Genomic DNA, 23,425 nt, shown 5'->3' with positions numbered 1-23,425 from the left:
TTTGTTTTTATTTTTGTTTTTTGTTTTTTAGCAAAATTTGCTGAAAGTTTGAGGTTTGTGAATAATAATTTTCAAAATGGGCTTGCAGTGACTTTCTCCATTTTTCTTCTAGTTTAGTGACAAGATAATAATGGTTACAAAGGACAGTAGAATATAAATCTTCTCACCATCAATCCGCACTTCACAGTTCTTTATTTTTGTCATCTATTTTAATGAGGGAACACAAAACAGCCAGTTGTTGAGAAGATTTAAAGAGATTCAAGTGTTTATTTTTATTTTTATTTTTTTTAGAAAAGTTAATTACAGGTTACACCTTTAATATCCATCTTTTTTTTTAATATCTGCTGTTCCAGTGTATAATTGGTTACTTGATAAAATAAATATTTGTTTCAACTTTAACATTTGTGACACTGCTCCTGTAATCCTGAAATCCTTTTAGGTCCCTATGTAAATCCCGTTAGCAGAAAAATTAGGCTCTCCTGCACCCTGATTACCAGTCCTTGCATTTTTCATCACCAAGAGAGACTGTCTGTTAACAAAGTTATGACTTTATGGCTCTTGCACTGAGTAAGATGGCAGATGTGGAATTGACTCACTTCTGCTTTTACTCTTGGATTCGCTGCCTCCATTGATTGTTTTCTTTTGGGCTCCACATTTGGCAGTGCCTCGTTTGGAATTAAACTTTGTGGTGGAAAGAACCCTGACCACAATGGGGGAGTTCCTTCCTCTCCGTTGAAGTTTAAAACTGATATGTAGGGAAACTCCACTGGCTCCTGTTGCCCCAGTCACAGTGTGTTGAAAGGTGTTAAACAATTAGAGCATTGTGATTTTTGTGGTTATGCAAATTACAGTAAAGTTCATGGCAGGAACCATTTTCGCTGTGACATTTTAAGGATAAATATAATGAGACAGATGAAATGGGTTGGTAGGATACAGCTGGATCAACACAAAATACTGTAAAACATTGGAATGGATACAGTATTGATCCTAAATAAACTCAGTGTGTATGTATTGCCATTGTTATAAACAAACTAGTCTCAAGAATTATATCAACACATGTAACCAAAGGCTGTAAAAGAAATTGCACCTAATTGTTTGATGAAAGCTAGAAAAGGGAGTAATTCTTTGGATGGAACTGCTTGCCACCACATGCACCGCCTGAATCATGAGTAAGACATTAATATAAGAGAGCAGCACAGCTTTTAGTTTTCATGAGCTGAGTGAAAGTGGAACTGGTGAGAATTTGACTGATTAGTATATTTAAATGTTTATGTAGTTTGTAGAAACCCACTGGGAACCACTTGTCTGTGGAATATCGAAACTGGTTTAAATTATTCTTTGAGATGGAAAACAAAGCTTTCAAGCTGTGAGCAGAGAGGAGGCGGACGAAACTATACTCCACATTTGAGGAAGTTGCTGTCATATGAAAAGTTTTCAAAGGTCTCTATGCAGTCCTGTCCTCTCTCACTGAAGTGGCCTATGCCTAACTCTCTTAAGGTGCTAACACAGCATTTCAGCCAGGTTGAGGTCTGGTTTTTGACTGGATCGTTGAAACACCTTGATCCTTTTATTTTCAGCCATTCTTTGATGCTGTGTTTGGGATCATTGTCCTGCTACATGACCTAGTTTGGGCCATGCTTTAACTGTCACACAGATGCTCTCACGTGACTCTAGAGTACTTTGGTATACAGAGGTGTTTGTGGTTGACTCAGGACCCGTGGCTTGGAAACGAGCCCAAATCATCACACCTCCACCACTGTGCTTGACAGTTGGTACGAACTGTGTGTGCTGACATGCTGTGTTTGGTTTAAACCAGACATGGTGCCGTGCATTATGGCCAGCCCAGGCATATCTACTTTGGTCTCGTCAGTCCAGGACATTGTTCCAAAAGTCTTGCGGTTTGTTCAGGTGCAACTTTGCAAACTTAAGCTGTGTTGTTCTTTTTTAGAGAGAAGAAGGTCTCTCTAATCCCCGTAATTATTCGGTCTGTTTCTAATTGTACTGTCATGAACTTAAACATTTAACATGCTAACTGAAGTCTGTGGAGTCTGTAGCTCTTGGGTTAGCACTGCACAGTCTGACCTTGGGATGAATTTACTGGGACTCCTGGGAAGATTGTGGTATTGTGTTAACACACAACTGAATGCTCCACACCTGCAAACTGCCAAAACTTCTGCTTTTATAGTCACACTTGCTAATGACCAGTCAATTAAGTGCATTTGATTAGCAGCACTTGGCCGCTAGGTTAGTTTTTCACAGAAATTCACAGATTCTTGTGAAAACTTTCTTTTGCACTGACTGTAATTGTCTAAAGCTCCTCTCCTGGCTTTTGACCTGGGCATGACCTAAAGGGAGTTTATCTTTTTGCATGTTTGTACTAAGCTTCCTGAGTTAGCTGTTGACCTCAGCTAATTATGACATCAACAGTGGTCTAATCTGTGGTACCCTTTCACCATGCAAATAAAACCACAGCTCACTTCTTTGCCTATCTTGAACACAGGACATCCAGAACAAGTTAGTTTCCTGATCGTGGTCAACTTTGAGGTCAAACTGGGCCTCCCTGTACTACGATGATGATGTTACAGGAAAAATTTGGCCTTTTACAGAGTTTGCATGCAAATGTTTTCATACAGGAGATCTCTATAGTAGCTGAAGATTTGAAAACATGTTTATCGTCAGGTTAACTGTGACTGAGCATCGTCGACTGTGGTGCTATTCAGACAATGGGAGCTGCTCCCCACACTGTGACTGTTTGAATAAAGAAGATTTCTACCATAGCCATATTTTCCTCACATCTGGAGACTATATTGTCAACCTAAACTCTTATGGATGGAGCAGATCCAGCAGAATGTTTATGCTCAAACGATGATTATATATTTACTGTAATAGCTTAAAGTAAATCATGTTTTTAGGTTTATGCATGGAATTTCTCCTTATATTCGGGTAGTGATAGTAAAGTGACAGAAAGTGAATTAGCCATACCTGTGAACCCGTTCCAGAATGGTCCACCTGTGTAAGTGGCTGGGCCAAAATGAGGTTAGACGGTGACGTGCATGTTACGTAAACTGGCAGAGTCCACTGGTGGCCTTTCCATACATGGTAAAATGAGCATCTGGCTGTATTTTATCAACAGTAACAGCAGGAAGATAAATCAGAAAGATAAATTGAGTTTTTTTTCTTTTTAAGAGGAGAAACATCTGCTCTAATCAAGAAAGACTAACAACTTTTTTTTTCACTTGTTGTTGGGACTGTGCTAAATCACGCAACTGAGTAATAAATTATTAGGTTCATTCGATCTAAGTCACATTTCTGTGTGTGTGTGTGTGTGTGTGTGCGTGTGTGTGTGTGTAAAAAGACGGCATTAAATTCTGCAGTATTGCTACAGAATTTAATAATCCCTGTAAAAATGATTTAGTCAACTGTGAGAAATGTATTTAAGTTAATAATTTATCTAGTGGTTTCTTTAGCACTTTATTAATAAGTCATTGTGATGGTAAATATATATATATATATATATATATATATATATATATATACATAATATATTGTCTACTCTGGGAAATAGAATAGTTAAAGCATTGTTTCGTCAGTCCTGTCACAGTTTTCTGTTAAGTAAAATCGCCCATAGATTACTATATTTTCATCAATACCCGATGTAGAGTCAGATTCGGGCCAATATCAAATCCAAAATATTGTATTTCTTGAGCTGCCCACAAAGCGATGGGGATTGCCATGGTGTTACAGCACTTCCATGCCACCTCTTCGATCTCCTCTGAGAAAGCGACTCAAACCTTTTGCCCTTTGTTTGCATTTCATAAGAGTGCACGTAAATGTGTCGGACACTCACCTCTGTCCAGGTGCAGATTAGAGCTCGTTCTCAGCTGAACAAAACCGATGTGCTGACTTGGGATGATCATTAAAGTTTCAACTGTACAAGCTGTCTTAGTGCTACTGCTTATCAGTCCAATGCTTTTAAAGTTTTAATAGTGATTTGCATTGCAACTATTTACTGTATAGTCAGTTAGTTTTAAGCAACGTTTTAAACAATGATCATATTTTATATCAAATATTATCGTGCATGAGCTTCAGGCTGCTTACATAACACTCCGGGTCATTGACAGGGGAACTTCAAACTAGGCAGTCGAAAAGTGATCATTTCGCCATCTGAGTGTGATGAATGTTTCCTAAATATTTCCACAGATTTTTCGAGTTTCTGCATTTACAAACAAAATTCCTGTTGCAATTGTGTCAGTGACCACTGACAGCACTGACTCTAGCAAATCTAGAGTTTAGTTTAAAGGCGAGATTATACTTTCCGTGTCTGCTAGTATCCACTTTGGTCCTCGGGGCAAAAAATCTGCCTGTTTCAGATGTGCCTGCCTGTCGTGTGACTGCGTGGACTCGTCCGGAGAGAATATATATTCCAATGCACCAACTGAGCATGCGCCCCCAGGCGGTGGACTTCAAGGAGACTTCAAAGAAGTGTAAAAGAAATGACTACTCAGCCATTGAGTCTCCAGCCATTTGTGTCCAAAGTGGACTATAATCAAGGCGTAAGGATTGCTTAAGCGGCCAATTAGATTTGACCAAATTATGATCCTTTTTTTTACGCTTGTCAAGCAAATCAGTGGGCTTTTTCAAATTAGCTACAAACTACAAAGAAAGGAGTCAGTTTAAAGCTAAACATAAAGGATTTTAGGAAGACAACAAACAGGAACAGCCACGTTTTTTTCCCCCCATTCTCCTGGACACTTGGAATATTTTTGGCTTTTTTATAAGCTGTTACAGTTTGCCACAAACCCTTGATAAGAATTTGCTGGCGTCGAAGTGTCAGTTTACGAGATCTGTGCTTTTAATGTTTTTTCCGGAATGTACATATCTCCTTATTAAACACTTATTAAAGGCTGTTTCACCAATATTTAGTGTTCCTAGTAAGTTAGTCCCCGAAGACATTTAAAATTATTATTTGGATGTATCGTTTATTTCACGTTTTGTTTTTTCTGTTTGTTTTTTTTTCAGCCCTCTTGTTGAGCCATACCACACGGAGGTTGTGCTTTATTGAGCTGGAAATGCGCCATGCTTTTAAACATACACACACGTGCCGTGGGCTTGGGCAATTTTAGTTCATGCCAAAAAACTGTAAAATAAATAAATAAATAAATAAACATGCGTTGATTTTGGACTGTATCCCCCCTCGTGTCGTGCTAGCGGATGTTCAAATTAGCATGTTCGCATTGAGGCCTGGGTTCTATTATCCTCTCCAATGGGGTTCTTTATAGTTATCAGGGGGGCCATATTTGAAAGCACGGCTTGTTTTAATACGAGAGTGCAGCCTCGTGGAATGCGAGGAATTCTGTCATTTATTTTCATCTGCGGTTGAAAATTAGAACCTGGAGGACTCGAAGCATGTGATTTCAATTAGAGGAGCTGTAAAATCCTGAAGACGTAACGGCCAGGCAGACTGGTGTTCTACCAGCACAAGCCATGCTATATCTGCACATGCTTTCCGTGTCTCTGCAGACACTGGCAATAGTGTAAACAACATCAGGCTTCTCTTTGTTTTTAGCCTCTAAATGGAAAACATCAATCCTTTCTAAGTTAATGACGCAAATTATTTTTGTCATTAACTCTCTGACTTGGTATCAGTGGTACACAGCTTTCCTTGCTATGCATGCACAGTGTTTTTAAAGAACTTCGCAGGTCCTAGGGTTTTTTCCAATGAACTTCAGGGCCAATGATGACCAGAGTGATAGCCTCTACAACTTGCCAGTCAAGGCAATAGTTTGTATTTCACACCTTTGCAGTCTTTTTGAATGAATGCATGTGGGAATTTGATACATTCAGCATTTCAAAATGAGAAAAAGCAGACCGAGGGAGTTTCTGTCTGTTTGATTGATTTTTAAAAAATGAAGGCTTAATGTAAATGAGTTCATGCAGAGGCTAGCTATTTCCTGCGCTGCTCTGTCGTATTCTGGTATCAATCTGAGAGTGTGTGAGGGGAGAGCGTGTTGCAGAGCAGATGAGACGCAGACTAAGTTGTTGATCGCTGTATGTGAATGAGGCTCTTAAGCTTGCAGAGCACGTTTTACTTTCTCTTAATGCATTAAGTAGGAAATAAACATGTCTGTGGCTGTCTCTCTCGCTCTCTCTCTCATGCAACAGCAGCTGGTAGATAGATAGCAGGGCGTTACCTGAGTGTGAGGTTAAATCCATTCCCTAAGTGGTTCCAGTCAACTCAAACAGTACCATTGACTTAGGCAGTCTCACTGTCTTCTGCCTCCTTTTGTACATAGCTTGTGTGATGTTAGATTAAGGCTTACCCCCCACAGCCCCCACCCCATACCGTCTGTGTTGCAGGTCTCCTTCAACTTGTTGTGGCTGAAGATAATTTTTACGACTCTCCCTGCATCTTTCTGAATTAATCTAAACATCTCAAGTGCCTAAAACCTTTGCGCAATACTCTGCATACAATTCCGAATCCAGGCCATCAGTCCCATTAAGGCCAAAGTCCTTCAGCATGATTAATTAGTTGCTGTCCTTTGCAGCGGTCTACATTTCATGGCGTTGCTGACAGCAGGCTTGAGGTGCTTGGTGCATGAATGCTGCAGCTGTAGGATCTCATGTCATTCTGATAATGTATTGCAGTTGGGGCTTTTTTTCCTGTTTGTTCAAGCTATTCTGCTTCCCTTGGCATATGACCTACTGCCAAACTGTGACACAGGGGCTTCATAAGCAGTCTGTTGAAAAGCTTGCTGAGTCACAGCATTTGACTGTGTTGCTTTAGGACTGCTGAAGTGCACTGAGTCGGTCTTACATTATCACTGGTGGCTTATGTTGATTGTTTTTTGGGGGGAACCGGAAAACCTTGATAAGAAATGGAAATTGTTCCACATCAAAATGTATTTCTTTTATTTCCAGAGTTCACCCCCTGGCAGGTAGTGATGCAAACTGACTCAAGGGACCAACATTATTAAAATAAATAAATAAATAAAACAATTTTAAAAAACGAACATCACATCGTATTCAGAAAGACTTAAAATAAGTGATAAAGACCATAAACTCGTCAGAAAAGTGTACACTGAAGCTCACAGACATAATTTCTCATCTCCAGAAGCTTTGCCCATCTTTCACTTACAGTCTCTGATATCTGACTTTTGAACTCCAAATGGTGGCCGATTGGTTAATCTGTGCCGAGTATGCAGGAAAGTTACAGATTCTGGTCGTGCAACAAGGTCAGTTGACACTCGGCACGTCATAAAACTGGCAGGATTCAAGGCTAGCATGCTATAGCTGACGGACAGCAGCTGGTGCGTTGAAACGTTCCAAGTGGAGCTTGTCCCAGGAGAGCAAGTATGGAGACATAAATAGATCTCTGACAGTAATTGTCTCTGAAAGGGCGTGAGTGCATTTCACGAGGAGTATGCATAGTGTTACACCCATATTTGATAGGCTGTCGTAAGCTGCTAGCCTAGCTGCAGCACAGGTACACATACAAACGCAGACTTTCGAAGAACCTCCCTGTTTATTCCAGTGCTGAGCTTGACAGGTGCTGCTTATGGTTTGGCGCTCTTCCTAACAGCACTGACAGAATGTACTTACCATACCACGCTGTGCAGTGTCCTCACACATCCTAAGATGGAATATCCTCAAATCCATCCAGCAATGTCCTTGTGTGGCTTCTTGAGGTTTTTTTTTTCTTTTTTACTGTCTGAAATTAAAGTTGCAGGTTATAAATTATGTTTAAAAGGCACATTGCTTGGTTTTGATTTCCCTAACCATTGTAACTGTTTCATATGATTTTAGTGCTAGCCAATACTTACATCATGCCTTTGATTGTGGCATGTGGAAATTAAAAAAAATTTTTTTTTCCATGTAGTAAATTCAAAAATATTTTTGAAGTGTGTTTTAATTATCGAGATTCTACAAAAAATGTTCAGCACCATATGTGACAGCAAAAACAAAATTTAGCCTCAATGTTTTTTTATTGATTGCATAAACAAAAAAACCCTGTAGGGCTATTTATACAGTTTAGTTAAAAGGATTCCAAAAAACGAGACACATGTATTCAATTTCTGTCTGTTTCTTTCATACTCTCCTGATAAAAGACCATTTTCTCTTGGCTGATGAATAGAAAGGGTGTCCTAACTGTCAGAGAGTGAGTAAGAGTTTAAAATAACGTGAGGATGAAGTCATGGGGTCAGGCAATACATTGTGACAAAGTGCATGTTGTGAAACAGACCCCCCAAATGCTGTTTTTGGCATGTTAAGTGGGGGGAATTTTTCCCTAATTAGATAAAAGCTGCTTTTTTTTATTAGCCTTCAACATTGCTAAACAAGAATGCTGCAGTCATATATCAAGTCCTAAATACATATTGTTTTTGCATAAGTGAATTATTGCATCTAATTTTGGTTTTGGGGTTTTGCGAGACCCGGCCATATGGGGTCCTGGGGGAAATCTGTGAGGGAGTTATTTCAGCGGTAAAGCTTTAGATGGTCAACCTCACTAATGGAAAGTTCACTACAACTGCTATAGATCGGTATCCAGCTCTCTGTCACCACTATGTACTCTAAGTGTGGATGGCATTGACTGGTACATTACATTGTACTGCATATGTATATATGCTTTCCTGCCAACATAAACTATTTCTTTAGGGAAATAACAAAAGTGAATGGCAGGGTTTATTTCAGAGGCAACATGTTTCAGATCATTCAGTAATTTCATGTATTCACTTCACAGTAATATGCATTTAAGATTAATTATGGACTTTAGCTTGGAGCAGTGGGTTTTTATAATATGAATTTAAGTGGAGACTGTCCTCACTGTACATCTTCAGTGACAAAATTACCACCTAGGGTTTGGATGCTTTTAGTCTCCATAAAAGCATGTAGAAGTTTACTGATAAATAACTTAAAATATTCTCACACACACCATAAGCTTAGTGTTGTCTTAGTATTTGCTTGTCCATATGCTATCACTGAAACAGGCCTTCTGAGTCCTGTGATCTGCTTTGTGTTAATGTTGTAATTTTCATGTCTCTCACACACGCATTCCTCCTTAAACATCTTGCCTTACTCAGTCTCACCAGGACTTTTTTCATTCCACAACGAGTTTTTCACCAACTTTTTTCATTCCACAACGAGTTTTTCACCAACTTTGCAAGAATGCATTTCAGAGTTATTGAATTGGTTTTGGTGATAATACTGCAGTGATGCTGGAAGATCATTCACGAAAAGATAGGTGGTATTCATTAACCATGATTCGATTCTTTTAGCACACCGTACTCTTTTGACTCAATTTATTTGAAGCGTATCTTCAGTTAAAGCAGATAAATTGAAGGAACCGAGGAGATGATTTTTTTTCCATGGGGTTAAATATGTTTATTTAATAAGGTAGTAATTTTTTTTTCTTTTTAACTAGTATCCAGAAATAAACTAAAAGAATTTACTGGTACTGTTATGATTTTACAGAAAACATGTATAGCCACATTTGCTGACTTGTCTCAAAAAAAAAAAAAAGGAAATACTGAAAAACAGACAACAGTTCCAGTTCCTGAAGGGGTTGATTTGATCAAACTCGGTAGTTCATGTTTTGTTTGGCATGAATTGCTCCCCAGTTCTTTGATACATTTATCCTCATCCTTTCAACCTATTTGACTTTGACGCATAATATGTCAAATTTCTTTTAACAAATGTATTTTCTATTTTTTTTTCCAGTACGATCTTTTTTTCAGTTCCCTTTTACAGGTAAAATGGGGGAAAAAATTCTTCTTATTAATTCTCAGCGCTTTCTCACTTCCTGGTTGTTGTGAAAACACTTTTAAATGACTTTTCTTAGAAATCATCAGCTGATTTTGGGTTTTTTCCAGATAAAGGAGAAACCAAGTAATGAACTTTTTACACGTTACATACTTTATTGCTGACTTTCATTTGTTATTTGTTGATAAAGAGAAATCTTTAAATTGAGGTATTGTTATATTACATATCAACATGTTGCTGAATTGGTTGACTTACATACATACATACATACATACATACATATACATTAATGACTTTTTTCTGTTCAGGTAAAATATTGCAGCCATGCTACATTAGTAGATTATTTATCTGTCAATGATTGTATATCAGTAACACAGATTACAGCACTGTCTGACACTGAAACAGTTAGCACTTCTCCAGATGAAATAAAGGTTTTGTCGTAATTTTCTACTGTTCTTTAGTTGTATGTGTGTGTGCGCGTGTATGTGTGTGGATTATTTCTGGATTTCTTTCATAAATATATGTTACTTTTGTTGTATGAAAGTTCTCTTTGGGGAAAAAATGGATCAGTTTCTTCTGTTAAAACACAATGTAGAGTACTGTGTGGTTACACTTGCTGATTACATTCAGAAGCATCCATCCCTAAACAAAAAAATGGTTCGATGTAAAGTTGATTCGTTGTTCTTTAAAGGTTTTTTTCTGCCCTGTGTGTTGGCGATGTTGATCCTCTTTGATATTGACATTAAAGCATGGGTGTGCCTTCTTGATGCTGTACAGTGCTTGAGTTTTGGACATTAATTTTACACTGTGAATATTAAACTAAACCTTGCCCTGTTTAATCTATATTAATGCGCTAAAAGTGTTCTGTAATGACTGACCAGTCTTTGTCTTTGCTTTTACCTGCAGGTTCAGGAGAGGGATGTGGAAAGATAATTCAGCGATTTCCCAAAAAGGACTGGGAGGGAACAGCTTTTCCTCAGGGGGTGGAAATGGCAAGTCATGATACCTACTTCTGCACTCACAACAACTCAAAATGGGCTCAAGGGTTCTAAAAGTTTTGATCACTTAGTGCCGGTTTACACTTACCTGTTATTTAGCCTTAATTCTTTGTAGCATAGATGCAACAAGGGGGTGGAAACATGGCTCAGAAATTCTATCATCATTGTTACAAGGCAGGATGGATTCATGTTTTCATGTTGTTTACACCAAATGCTAACTCTACCGTCTTAATGTCACAGCAGAAATATCGACTCACCAAACCAGACAAGATTTTCCCTTTTTTTTTTTTTTAAATTGTCCTATTGTGCTGAGCCCTTTGAAATCGTAGCCTCAGTTCCCTGTTCTTCCGCTACTACAAGCTGTCTGGTTCATTGTGGTTTGATGTGTTGTACATTCAGAGATTCTCTTCTGCATACTTTGGTTGTAACAAGTGTTTGAGTTACTGTTGCCATGCTGTCAGCATAAAAGCAGTCTGGCGATTCTCCTCTGACCTCTCGCAACAAAAAGGCATTTTCACCGCAGTATTTTAGATAAACTGAGCTTTTATGAGTAATGAGGGGGAAAACATCTAGAAATTTGACCCTTCCTTTGGCCTCTTTTACCACTACCTCCACAGCACGTCTCATTAAGAGAACTGTGATATTTCACCTTTAGTGTACACTTGTTTTGCTTTGTTTTGTTTGGTAGAGTTAATTTTGATTGACTGGTATCTAAATATTTCCATCGTCGTTGTGATTAACGATTGTGCTGTTTGAAGTGCTGACCCCACTTCGTGTTTAACGGTGGACCTTGTTGAATAACACTGCATGCTTCCTGATTCAATGTTAGGAAATGTGTTTTGTGTAAAGCGCTGCATCATAAGAAACATTTGTCACTGGGAAAAAAGTATTTTCAGAGTCAGATGACAGATGACACCCCAGGGAATTTTCTCTTGCCCTTTGGAGCTTGTGTATCAGATATTGGCATTTCCTGTTTCAGCTAAATTGTTTACTCCAGTTTGTTTAAACCGTTTTCACGGTCACTAATTGGGTAACCCCTTTCGTCTCCTTTTCACATTTTGCCCACTCTGCTATCTGGTCTCCATTTCTGATTCTCTCTCCAGCTTCCTGTTAAGTCACGTTAAGGGAATAGATACTTTTTCTTTTGCAGGGTGACTAAGGGGTCTGTGACTGGGGGTCTGTTTTCCTTATATGGACAATGAAATGGATGAACAAATATTTGCTTCTCAGCACTGGGAAAACTGTCAATCTCTGGGGTAACATTAGCAGTTAACAGTATCTTACTGCGCAGGACACGAGCGCCTGCGTTATATCTGTTTCGTTCATTTATATTAGCTACTGCAGATAAGCTTTTAATGACTAAGCTAAATGGTTCAGGCAGCCAGCAGGGAGGGAAAACAGCAAAAGGACTTTGCATCCAAACGCAGTACTTGCACATGATGCTGTCCAGCTCATCTGTACATTGTTCCATTTTTTTTCTCACTTCACCGAGGCAGCGCCTGCTCTCCTCAATGCTTGACTTGAATGTAACAACCAGACGGTTGCACAGCTTTGTTGCCAGATTTCTTCTTTTTCTGCAAAACAATATTAAGTTTTAGCTCATGTATAATATTGTTGATCCATGTGTTTTAAAATAATAACAATAATAAAAAGTTGGTTTTGTAGAAAGTATAGAACTGAAAATACTAAAAATGTTAATCCTAACTACCAGCCTGTTTGGGGTACTTTGAGAATAAAGCTATGCCGCCCACTTTGAGACTTCTTCGTTTTCGGGCATCAGTCAAATGAAAAGTAGCCTCCTTTGATAATCAATAAAATATATAGCCTCAAAACTTAAAATAATAGTGAAACTTTCAAATATTGACCAGTTTCAGTTTAATTTTGACTGAAGTTCAGCTGCAGGTCACTCAATTTTTTTTTAAATTTTTTTTTTTTTGAGTCAAAGTCACACTGCGCCACAGGTTCGAGACCCCTGCCTTATAAGGGAAAGATCACTGTAAATCAATACTCTATGTTATCTTGTCATGAAAGTGATCATTGCCAGGATGAACACATCAATGGGGCCAGAGAGGTCGCTGCATGGTTTTACAATATTTGACTCATTCTGTAATCACATGCAAAACTCAGGTTTTATCTTTTTATTGCATTTTGGTAGGGTGTAAAGTTTGGAGCACACATGCTCTTCATCAGACCAACTTCTTCCTGATTGTCCTCTGATGGAGAGCAGGTGGACGCCAAACGTTACACCTTACCAAATGCAATAAATATATAAAACTGCTCTGCTCTTGTCAGTGTGTTTCATACATATTTCAGCCCGTCACCTGCCTCGCTTTTTGGTGTGGATCTGCATGTATTTTTCCCATCTTGTGACTCATGCTACGGCCTTTTGCTGCCACCAGATCTCAGCCCTCTTGAACACTTATGGAAGATTTTAGACCACATCTGTTAGGCAGCTTTCTCCACCCCATCGCCATCATCAAAACACCAAATAAACTGAATATTTCGTGGAAGAATGGTATTCAGCCATCCGGAAGGGTTTCAGGGAGATACTTTATTCCAAGATGCATTAAAACTGCTCTGTCAGGGTTGGTCAATCGACACCTTGCTAAGACACTCTGTTGTTTTTGTTTTGTTTTTTCCTTTAAATTGTGACCCTTCTGTAACTTCACCGCACATAAGTTGCATAATGTGGGTCAGATATCTACGCCAAGATAAACTTAGTTTAAGCAAACATTTGGCATTCCACAAAAAGTCATGTTTAGATGAGGTAAGTTTTTCACTATGATAGAGTCGTTTGTGGAGTGGAGTTTATAATTTATTCTTTTCATATAATATTTAAAGATTTAAAAGTTTAACATTACAGTTCTGTCTCCGTCTTTTAGATGATTTACGAAAAAAGGTTTGTTTATCTTTTAATCATTGATTAAACGATGGCTGTAAGGTATTATGGCTGCAGCTGAAATCTTTGGGATCTCTGTCACGGTCAAAGAGACGCTATTATTCAGACTTTTGTTTACGCAGCGGTATTTATAAGGCAGATGAGGACAAGTGAGGCTGTTATTCCGCCACAAATGGACATATTGTGAGTGGGCGGTTTGAATGGCATGCAGGCGTCTTCCTGTGTAACTAACTGAGTCTGCTGGTGGCCGACAGGAATGTCTCATTGGGAGTCATTATTTAGATACGAGCAACCGTGTGTCATGCACCAAAGCACAATGCTCCTCAAAGCTGACAAACGGCATCGGTGACTGGCGTAGTTCAAGAAATGAAATGAAGAGAATGTGTCTAGACTGGCGAGTTGGGTTTTTTTTCTTGAGTTCAAACCCTAGTTTACTGTAAGTGCGTCTGAGAAAAAGAAACCAAGGTGGCTCTGTTTTCTCTGCATCATCCCTCAAGTATCCCGTCAAAGATTCATCGAGTTTAAATATAGCAACACTGAAACACGTTTAGCTGAATCTATTAGTTTAGTGGTTCCAGATGTCACTGAGGACCCGCATAGCATTCTTTTTGGGCTTGTGTGGGTGTGTGAGTTTTTATCTTTCCGGAGTGATCCCCACCAGTGCTTCTTCATTATGTGTCAGCCTGGACTCAAATTAAGACATACTGCAATCCCCAGTTTGCAAAGAAAGCATAGGGATGATGTTTCTCACTAAAGGCACTTCTATTTTTTTGCAAAAATCACATTTTGTACTTCGAAAATATGACAGTATTTGCAAGTTTAGTTTGGACTGTTGAATAACATGTTGAATAGGATTCATATGTTCAAGTCTTTCAAATCTTCTTGATTAGAAACAAACAAAAAAAGCACCCAGAGGGGTAAGCAAGGACAGGAAAGAGGGGGTTGTTCCAGAAATTAACTTTCCTACTATGTTGTGTGTGACAAACTTTGGTCAGGGGCCAAATGACTGAAATTCCAACTTTGAAGCTTTAATGAAGATACACCATAGTGTTTAACAGACCCACTCAGCAATTTGCATTTTGGCCCTGTTTTGAGCTGGTATGTAAACCATTATTATTTGCAGATTTTCTCCACTCCATGAAAAAGAAAATTGCTTTTTACAAACACTAAGGAGCACATCAGTGGATGAAGCTGAGCACGAAAAGCATTTTGCGGTCACAACAGGCCCCCAGCAGACTAAATAACCACAGATGAGGAATGCACCAAGAAAAAGCGTTTACAACTTGCGTTCGGAAAAATGTGTTTCTAATCTTTGCAGGCAAGTGATGATGATAGGAACCAGCCCAAGAACTCATCTGGTGTGGATGAGCCAGGTCTGTAGATGGAGGTCAGTGCACCTAGTACATTTCCATCACCTCGCTTTTCAGAATCGGGGCACATCCTCATGCTATACTGTAAATTAGCTAACTTTGAAGGTAGTGCAACTTTAGGACCCCCTAGGAGTTTTCGCAATCAAAAAAAATGTTTTATTTATGTATTTTACCAAATTTCAGCAATGATAATTGCTATCTGGGTCATTAGCAAATAAACAGAAGTAAGTAACAATTTTTCCTTATAGGGTGATTAAAATTTTTTTTTTCCCCTAATACTGTTGGTAGAAACAAATTCATGTTTGGTTTTCGTTAACTTTTTCTGTGAAGGACTTCACTGACTCGTCATGTGACAGAAACTAGCTAAGCAGAAGGTTGTAAATATGACTGACACAGCGATGCAAAGGTTAACCTGAATCCAATGATTATACAGAAGGCTAATGTGGCTCCCCATGTGATTATTGATTTTTCGTTTATTATGTTCAAAATGAATGTGGTGAGCTGTAATAAGTCTAAGGCTGCTTATTTTCATATTTCTAGAGTAATTTACTTGCATGCAGCTAGCCCATCAACATATTCAGTTATCCACTTGGTCCTCTTGTGGCTTTAGACATGCGTTTAGAGACGCTGGCCAACTAGGGAAAAGACCTATTCATCGGCAATTTAAAAAAAAAAAAAAGCCTGGTCTTACAGTAATAGGTAGGGAAATGTGTTACCAATTAACTTTATGTTTAATAGTTGCAGCCCTTGCTGGTCAGTGCCAGAAATACTTAGTTTAACTAAATATTTATTCGTTCATAAACTAAAGTAGTTACCTGTCATATTCAAGATGTTAAAGCATTACCCAGCACTAATCCTGGTGGGCAGCAGTACCGTCAGAGTATTACTTTGGCGAAAATTAAGACCGTCTGGTTTTATTTTTGAACTACTGAGTTTGCTTGTCTAATTGCAAGCACCCTTTAAATCTCAGTGCATGTTAAGGGCCATAAGCTGCTCACAGTTGTTGACACCATATTGGTATCAAATTAAGTTTTTTTTATTCTTCCTCTGTTGTTCCCTCTCAAAAAGCCTTCTGCTTCTGACACACTCTTTCCTTTCTTGTTTTATGGGCTCTATTAATAGTACTTGTAAAGTCTACACTGTCAGACAACCACATGGACTTAAAGCTGTTTGATCTGATCTATCTATTTGTGAACAACAAACACAAAAGCTTGTCCAAGCTTGCTTTTGCTGGTTAAAGTGCAAAGTGCTGGTTAAAGTTGTAATTTATGCCTGCAAATTTCACCTTAAAAACCTTCATGTCTTCTACCTGCGCCAGTTTATGATGAAAAGGTTTCTCTCTGTTGTTGTTGTTTGTTGTACAAATGGTACATAAAAGAAATCAAGTCTGTTAAAACCAATTATAATGATCCCACTCAGACAGCCTTTATTTCTCTTTTCAACAGGTACGAATACAGGCTGCTCACTGTAATTGAAATATCAATCATGAGTTATTAATTATGCACATGTTTAAAAAAAATTATTATGTCATTACTGGCTGCAAAAAAAAAAATCTGTTGCTAAGTAAGATGACGTTCATGGCAAGAAAAAAATTCAAGATTCTCGGTATAAGGTGACAGACATAAAAAGAGAGAGGACATGTTATTATTTTGCTTCTAACGACACAGACGTTCTGGTAATTTGTTTCAATGTTTTCTTGAGCAACAGGTTTCCAGGCTTATGAAGGTCAGTCAAGCATAAAAAAGGCACCTAACTCAATGCATAAACCAGTGTTGTGTCTACACATAACAGGCAGCTTAGCAAAGAACCAGTTCTATCCCTGCTAGTAATAAAGTGTAACAACACATCGTTTATTCCCATGTATTTTATTTAATCTATAAAAAATGCCAAAGATAACACAGTGAGTGTCTGCAGCTATCTATAAAACATGGTGGAGGCTCTGTCATGGTTTGCAACTGCATTCCAGCCAGTGCTGCTGGGGAGCTTTGCTCTAGTTAGCGGTGAGAGCAGGACATGCGGACATTGACCAATCAGCTGAAAGGAAGAAAAATCTGGTCAAAATTTGTACTTGCAAGTTGAAACTCGCACACAAGTGAGGGATCTTGAGCACAAAGTTTTACACGTAGTTTTTTCCTTTGTATCTGTAAACAGACCTAACAAAAAAATTGTAACTTGTGTAAATATTTTTCACGAACACAAATCTTTTTTACACAGATATAAACTCTCATCTGTGGATGCACAAACATAAAATTTTGAGATATTTTGGTTTACAAGGTTATAAAACTCAGTTCACAGCTACGCAGTCTGATTTACAAGTACAAAATATTTATGATCACAATTTGAGCCCTAATCTTGTCACAACTGATGGACTTGCAGAGTTGCAGGGTAGGTAGAACTGCAGTAAAGTAATGTTAGATTTGGATCCACCATGTGATACCATGAGGAAAGGGTCTGATTAGCAACTGCTTTATTTTTTTTAGCATAGCAATTATCCCAAACACACGGCAGCTAACATCCAAAGAAGAGCTTTGGATGTCCTTCAAGACACCCAGAGAACTATTCCTGAAGACTACTTTAAAAAATGCCCAAAAAAAGCTTACTTAAAAGAATTTAAGCTGCGTCATAGATTAAAAGAAGTCACGGCAAATATTGACTTTCAGGCTCCTTAGAATTGTACAAATGATGTTTTTGTGTTTTTTATTTCCATTTATGCTCTCGGATGTTTGAATAGATCACTTGCATTTTCCTAGCAGTATATAAAGAAATCAGGGGCGGCTCAAGAACTTTGCACAGTCCTGCATGTACAAATCATTATGTTTTGTGTACACGGCAAAATCCAATCAAAGAGAATACAAAATCAAGACCAGTCAAGTTGGAAGGGTTGCTGCCATTTAAAAAAAAAAAAAAAGGACTGAGTGATTACCTCATTTCAATTATGCATTTTTTAGGCTGATGGGACTGGTCTCTTACAAAAGGACAGTTCCACCATCCACAGTGTATGAAAGGTCACGTAATAGTTTGAGGAGTTCGTATTCTAGCACATGCTATGGCCTCCAAAGTGACCAGATTAGCACCTAATTTTGGATTTTGGAGTACTGCAGCATCAAAACACCAATATCTTTCAGAAGAATCCCTTCAACAGAGTTTCACAGGATAACTGTCAAGGTGCACTAAACCTGTTCTTGCAATGAGTGGTGACCCGTCACTTTATTTATACACTTTATCTTCTTTTTTTTATCTTCCCACTTTTGGCTGATCTCTGACTTGGCCACCTGGTATTAGTTTGGTTGAATAAAATTATTTAGAGGCCCATAAACAATCTCTTATATAATACTTTAACTCAAGTGACATTATCATCCCCTGAGAGTGACATACACAATACACTGTGGAATAGAAATGGATAGGTCTTTGTGTTTATGCTCGACTTGGCTTTCCATCTGTTTATGTCTGTTGAGTGAGGTGAAGTATCTTAACAACTATGCCCGAGAGGTCAAACACATTCCTAAGCACCACAAAGTTCAGTGTTGAACATGAGGGTGAGTCTATTACATGTAGCCTGCGGACAATGTTCTGTCAACAGACTCATTCCTGCTGTCTCCTCTGTAATTCCCGGTAGGAAAACAAAGCATCTCCTCAGAAGATGTAGCCTCAAATCAGTGTCCTTTGATCATGTGCTAGGCACAGGGCTCACCACATTGCGCTCAGGTTGGGGCTCTGCATTTTATGCAAAAGGTCAAAGTGAAGTTTTAGTGCTATATAATTTAGTGCTGAAATAATTAGTCAGTTAACGAGAAATGATTGTCGGCAGATGTAACAATTGCTTATTCCTTAAAATAATTTATTAAATAATAAAAATATTTGCGTGTCCCAGCCCTGGTATGTGCTTCAGTGTGCATTTTTATTGTTTTAGGTTTCTGACTGATTGAAATAATTATCGTGACCTCAGGGGGCATTTTTTTCTTCCCATTTTCCACAATTAATTTAATCTTGGCTTTAATTGCATTGTACTAATACTTTCCACAGCAATAATTTCCTTAAATTGGTAAATGAAAGACATGTACACAAATGGCGCCTACAGTGTCCCAATCAGTCAAGCCAGCATGAAAGTGCCTGAAGATGTAGCATTACAATAAATATTCAGACGACATTATGGTCTCACACTAGCCTGAGTCATCTCTGGTATGCATTTTCGTGGTCCTTAAAACTAAAATTAGATGTTTTCTTGATTGACACGAGGGTCGGTCTGTCACGCTGAGGTGAAGTGTTAGTCTTCCTCATCTCTCCACAACTCTACGTCTCTGCTGTTTGCCCAAAGTTGAATTTTCTTATCCCACTGACCCAATATAGTGGTCAGTGGTAAACCTAAATTCATTCTTCAGAACAGTCCTTGAAAATTCTGTTGACAGGATATGCAGCATATGCAGCACATCTAGGCTAAAAAGTAGGAATGAATAAATCAAGTAACTATGATATAAATGACTTTGTCAGGCGCTTTCAAATGTTGGGATGTGGAGTTATTGCAGCAAATACAGTTTTAACCTTTTAACCTTTTTTCCCCTTTACAAGCCTGTGGTTTGGTTAACATTTGTCCCAACGACACATTACTTTGTTACTTAGTGGTTTTTTGCAGGTTAGTGATACTAATACCATACCTCTGAAAATACTTAATTCCATAGGCATTTTAAGCAGTATATGTACCAAGGATGGTTGTCAAAAAAAAAGATACTTTGTTACTAATTGATACTAAAAAGTCACGGATCGGATTAGATACTCCTTTACTCATTTGTAACAGTATTGAATCCAAAAGCCTGTAGCTAACACTCAGCCCCTCTCCTCACTAGCAGCTGAACACATAAACAGTAGCACAACAAACTTGGCAAAGCATCTTACAGACCAACACCCCAGTCTTTATGAGGAATTTTATGAAGTCAAGCCCAGTTATCATAAACTTCCATGTCCAGTACATACTTTAACATAAGCTGTTTAGCTATTTGTAATTAGCTGATAGCCACATAAGGCATCCGTTAAGTAAGGCAGCATGCACTGTAGCAGCTAATGATGTGGGTGCTGAGGAGCAAAGATTATCAGTTGGTCAGTTCTGATCATCTGCTGTGTTAAACACAAGACATAGTGTTATATTAACTGGATACCTCAATTATTTTTGTTGAAGGGTGTTATACTTCTGAAAGTCCAAGATTGAAATCAAGAAAGGTTTACTAGCAACAAAACTAAATCGGTGACAGCCTACCTTAAAAACTCCAACTGACTTTTCCCTTTTTTTCTCTCTAGTTACACCTGTGATTTCTAAGCATCTTAGAAATCAGTTTGTCTAACCAAGCTGTGGTTTTGCATTGGCTATGCTTCGATACTGAGACAAGGTCTAACTTCCGACACTGAGTTCTAAAAAGTATAACTGCTATTTTATGAACTTTTGTTTCTTGTGTTTTTGGAAATTCCTTGTTTCAGTTTACAAGTTGTAGGAATTGTAGTGCATATGGTGCCCTCTGAGGCATTGCAATTAGTGTCCTGCATCCAAACAACACTAAATCACATGTGCTCCTACAGTAGGCTAATCCAAGGCTAGCTGATAACAGAGAGACACTAGGATAAATTGGAGAAAGGTTACTGTACTCTGTGTTCTGTTGTTGAAAAGGCTGCATTTTTTTCCTTTGGCATATACAGTAAATGTAAACACACAGAGTACCTGCATCAAATGCGGAGAAGTACGTGTATTGTAACAGCATATGATCTTACAAATTTGGGGGATTTTTTTTTTTTTTTTGTTCCTCTGCTTGTTGTTGTTCAAACATTAAACTTCAGGGCCCATCTTCCTTTAAAGGAATGTGACCTGACTTGACCAGACTCACATGTGTCATGTCTCTTGTCTAGAACTTTAACTTGTTGAACTCTTGCTTTTCCTCCAAATCCCTGCTGTAATGAGGAACAAGGCTTCAGTTCCAGAAAAGATGCTCAAGTTATTAGAAAAATGTGAACTGCAAGTGTCATGTGTGGCTAGTTTATGTCCACTGGGCCAGAGTACAAATGGTGAAATTCTAACTGAAATTTAAAATATGGTTTTAATTAGAGATATTCTCAGGAAGACGAAGTCTTGGACCTGACTGCAGCAAGACCTGGGCTGCGCCCCCCTTTAAGTAAAAATGTTCCTTGAAATCATAGTGAAACTCAAATTTAGTCCACTGCACAAAAAAACAGAAAGTAGTAACTTAAACTGTGTTTAAGTTATTTGTTGTTATAACAAAAAGACAAAAAACCTGAAAAAAAGATTTTTCTCTGCTGATCCAGTGGAGTTGTTGTTGTTGGGACTTTAAAAGAAGCCTAAAATTTTTTAGACACCCTCCTGGTGAAAGTACTGCTACAACATCACCCAACACACAAACAAACAGTTTAAGGTTAAAATGTTCACTGTAAGTATTTGTTTTCTTGTCATCTAAAAAATTAAAAAAAAAAAAAAACCCTCAATGGAAGTGTTTTTCAACTGGCAGAATCATATAGATGTGCTTTACAGTGACTAAACAATAGCAACCACCTTCGTAGATTAAATCTGGAATTGATTTTCGAAGTAAACTCCTCCCATACTCGTTGTTTTCTTTTGACTGTTATTTGTGGCTGAAATATATAAGACCAATATTAACTGTATTGCTAGTTCTACTCACCTCATAGAGCTTGGCAATATGGCTAAGAAAAATCTGACCTTGATATAATATGATATGATAAAGAGGCTGAATATTTATTTGTAAGACAACAAACCCAATTTTTGTGCATGAATAAAAAGAATTTAACAAAAGGAGTACAGCATAAGAGGTGTGCACTGTGCTCAGCCATGATAACAGTGGTATGCCGGGTGAACCTTACTCCCTCTAAGAAGCAGCAGTCTCGACCCTTATGGGAAGTAAGTGACTCGTTTACCTGCACTAAGCTGCAGTTGTAGTGCAGCGTATTGAGGTTAAGATATCTGCCACAAAGTGTCTCGATAGAAACTGTTATTGAGAAGAGTTATCAAAAAAATTGCATGCCATTTTTTGCATGCAATTTAACACTGATTGTCCAGTGTTATGTTGCATAGCCTCTCCGCCCATCTAGGAGCCAAGATAAAAGTAAAGACACTTCACAGGAAAGGTAACATGAGTGCACACACAGCGATTAGAACGAGAGCCCTAGAATGTTTTTTACTGATAAAATATAGTCGATTAAAAACACAAAAACATGATTACTTGTTTAGCATTGTTCAAGAATATTCAATATTCCAACTATGGTAATATAGTATATAAAATAAAAATGATCTATTAAATAGCACCCAATATAGTGATATCTATGTCATATATGTATGTCCAGCTCTACAGGTTAGGCAATATAATAAGCACAAATGAAAGAAGCGTACTCTGCTTTAATGCCTTAAAAATCTCTTTTAATGCATCAAGTGTCTTAAAGTTTAAGATTTTAGCCAAGCATAACTGAAGCTTTTTGTCTCATATCTAACCAGAACACCAAAGCTGTTTTGTTAAACCTCCTAGCATCTGGGCTTAGGTCAAGTTCAGTTCACTTGAGAGAAGACTCACCCTTTCAGCTATGAGGGGTCATTTATCTAACCTCTCTGTTGGTTGGATAAGCAAAACATGACAAAGCTTTACTGCATTGTTCATAATCAGCAGGCCTTGTTAGTCCGATTTAGGCTTATTGCCAAATAACTGACTTATGAAAGAATGAAACCTAATTATATCACCTTATGGATTGGCTCATGTGTGACGTGTCGCGCTGCACGTCAGTCTTCTGATGTTTGTAAAACTATGAGAGAGAAACTAAACAGTGCATTCCAAATAGCAGGAAGCCCTTCCAGCTAGCGGGAAAATGGGACCATGTGTACATCAGGAAGATCCACAGATGAGTAATCAATTCTTTATGTGCCAGTGAAGCTAAACACATCAGGAAACAAAGCTGGAGTTGTCAAGCAGGCAGGACTTTCCATGATATGAGCTAACCAGGAAATGGGAATACACAGGATGAAATCGAGCCACGGTACACAGGACAGCACACATACTTTTAGATAAAATACAGGCAGAGCTTTTTGACTTGTCCACTTAACAGAAATGTTATTTCCTAATCGACTTCAAGTTTGAGAATAACATGGAAAGCCTCCTTCCGAGCAAACAATACATGAAAGTGATGATGGTTAATAACAATCTCACGTGCCACTGGGACCTAAGCAAAAACAATAGCAGTGAAATGGTGCCAGTTTTGGGATACCACGGGTATCCTGAACCACCCACGTGCTTGCTCCAAACATTCCCCTACGTGGTTACATGTGAATGAAAGTTGCTAGTAAATATGTGAATGACTACTTGATGATGACTACACCAGTGGCTGGTGACATAGCTTATAACTGC

At 38.3% G+C, this 23,425-nt stretch overlaps 1 protein-coding gene across 2 annotated transcripts in view; it reads left to right on the top strand.

Moving 5' to 3' along the window:
• sbf2 (SET binding factor 2) overlaps positions 1-23,425 on the top strand; it is a 108,062-nt gene that overhangs the window by 6,260 nt on the left and 78,377 nt on the right. For both annotated transcript variants that reach the window (XM_063475334.1, XM_063475326.1), the window contains exon 2: positions 10,663-10,748. In XM_063475334.1, the coding sequence (XP_063331404.1) occupies positions 10,663-10,748 (86 nt within the window). The remainder of the gene's footprint in view (positions 1-10,662; positions 10,749-23,425) is intronic.

The sequence above is a fragment of the Pelmatolapia mariae genome, linkage group LG1 (genome assembly GCF_036321145.2).
Source record: "Pelmatolapia mariae isolate MD_Pm_ZW linkage group LG1, Pm_UMD_F_2, whole genome shotgun sequence".
Classification (NCBI taxonomy): Eukaryota; Metazoa; Chordata; class Actinopteri; order Cichliformes; family Cichlidae; genus Pelmatolapia; species Pelmatolapia mariae.
The sequence above is the reverse complement of the archived record's forward strand: the minus strand, read 5'-3'. Positions and strand labels throughout refer to the sequence as shown.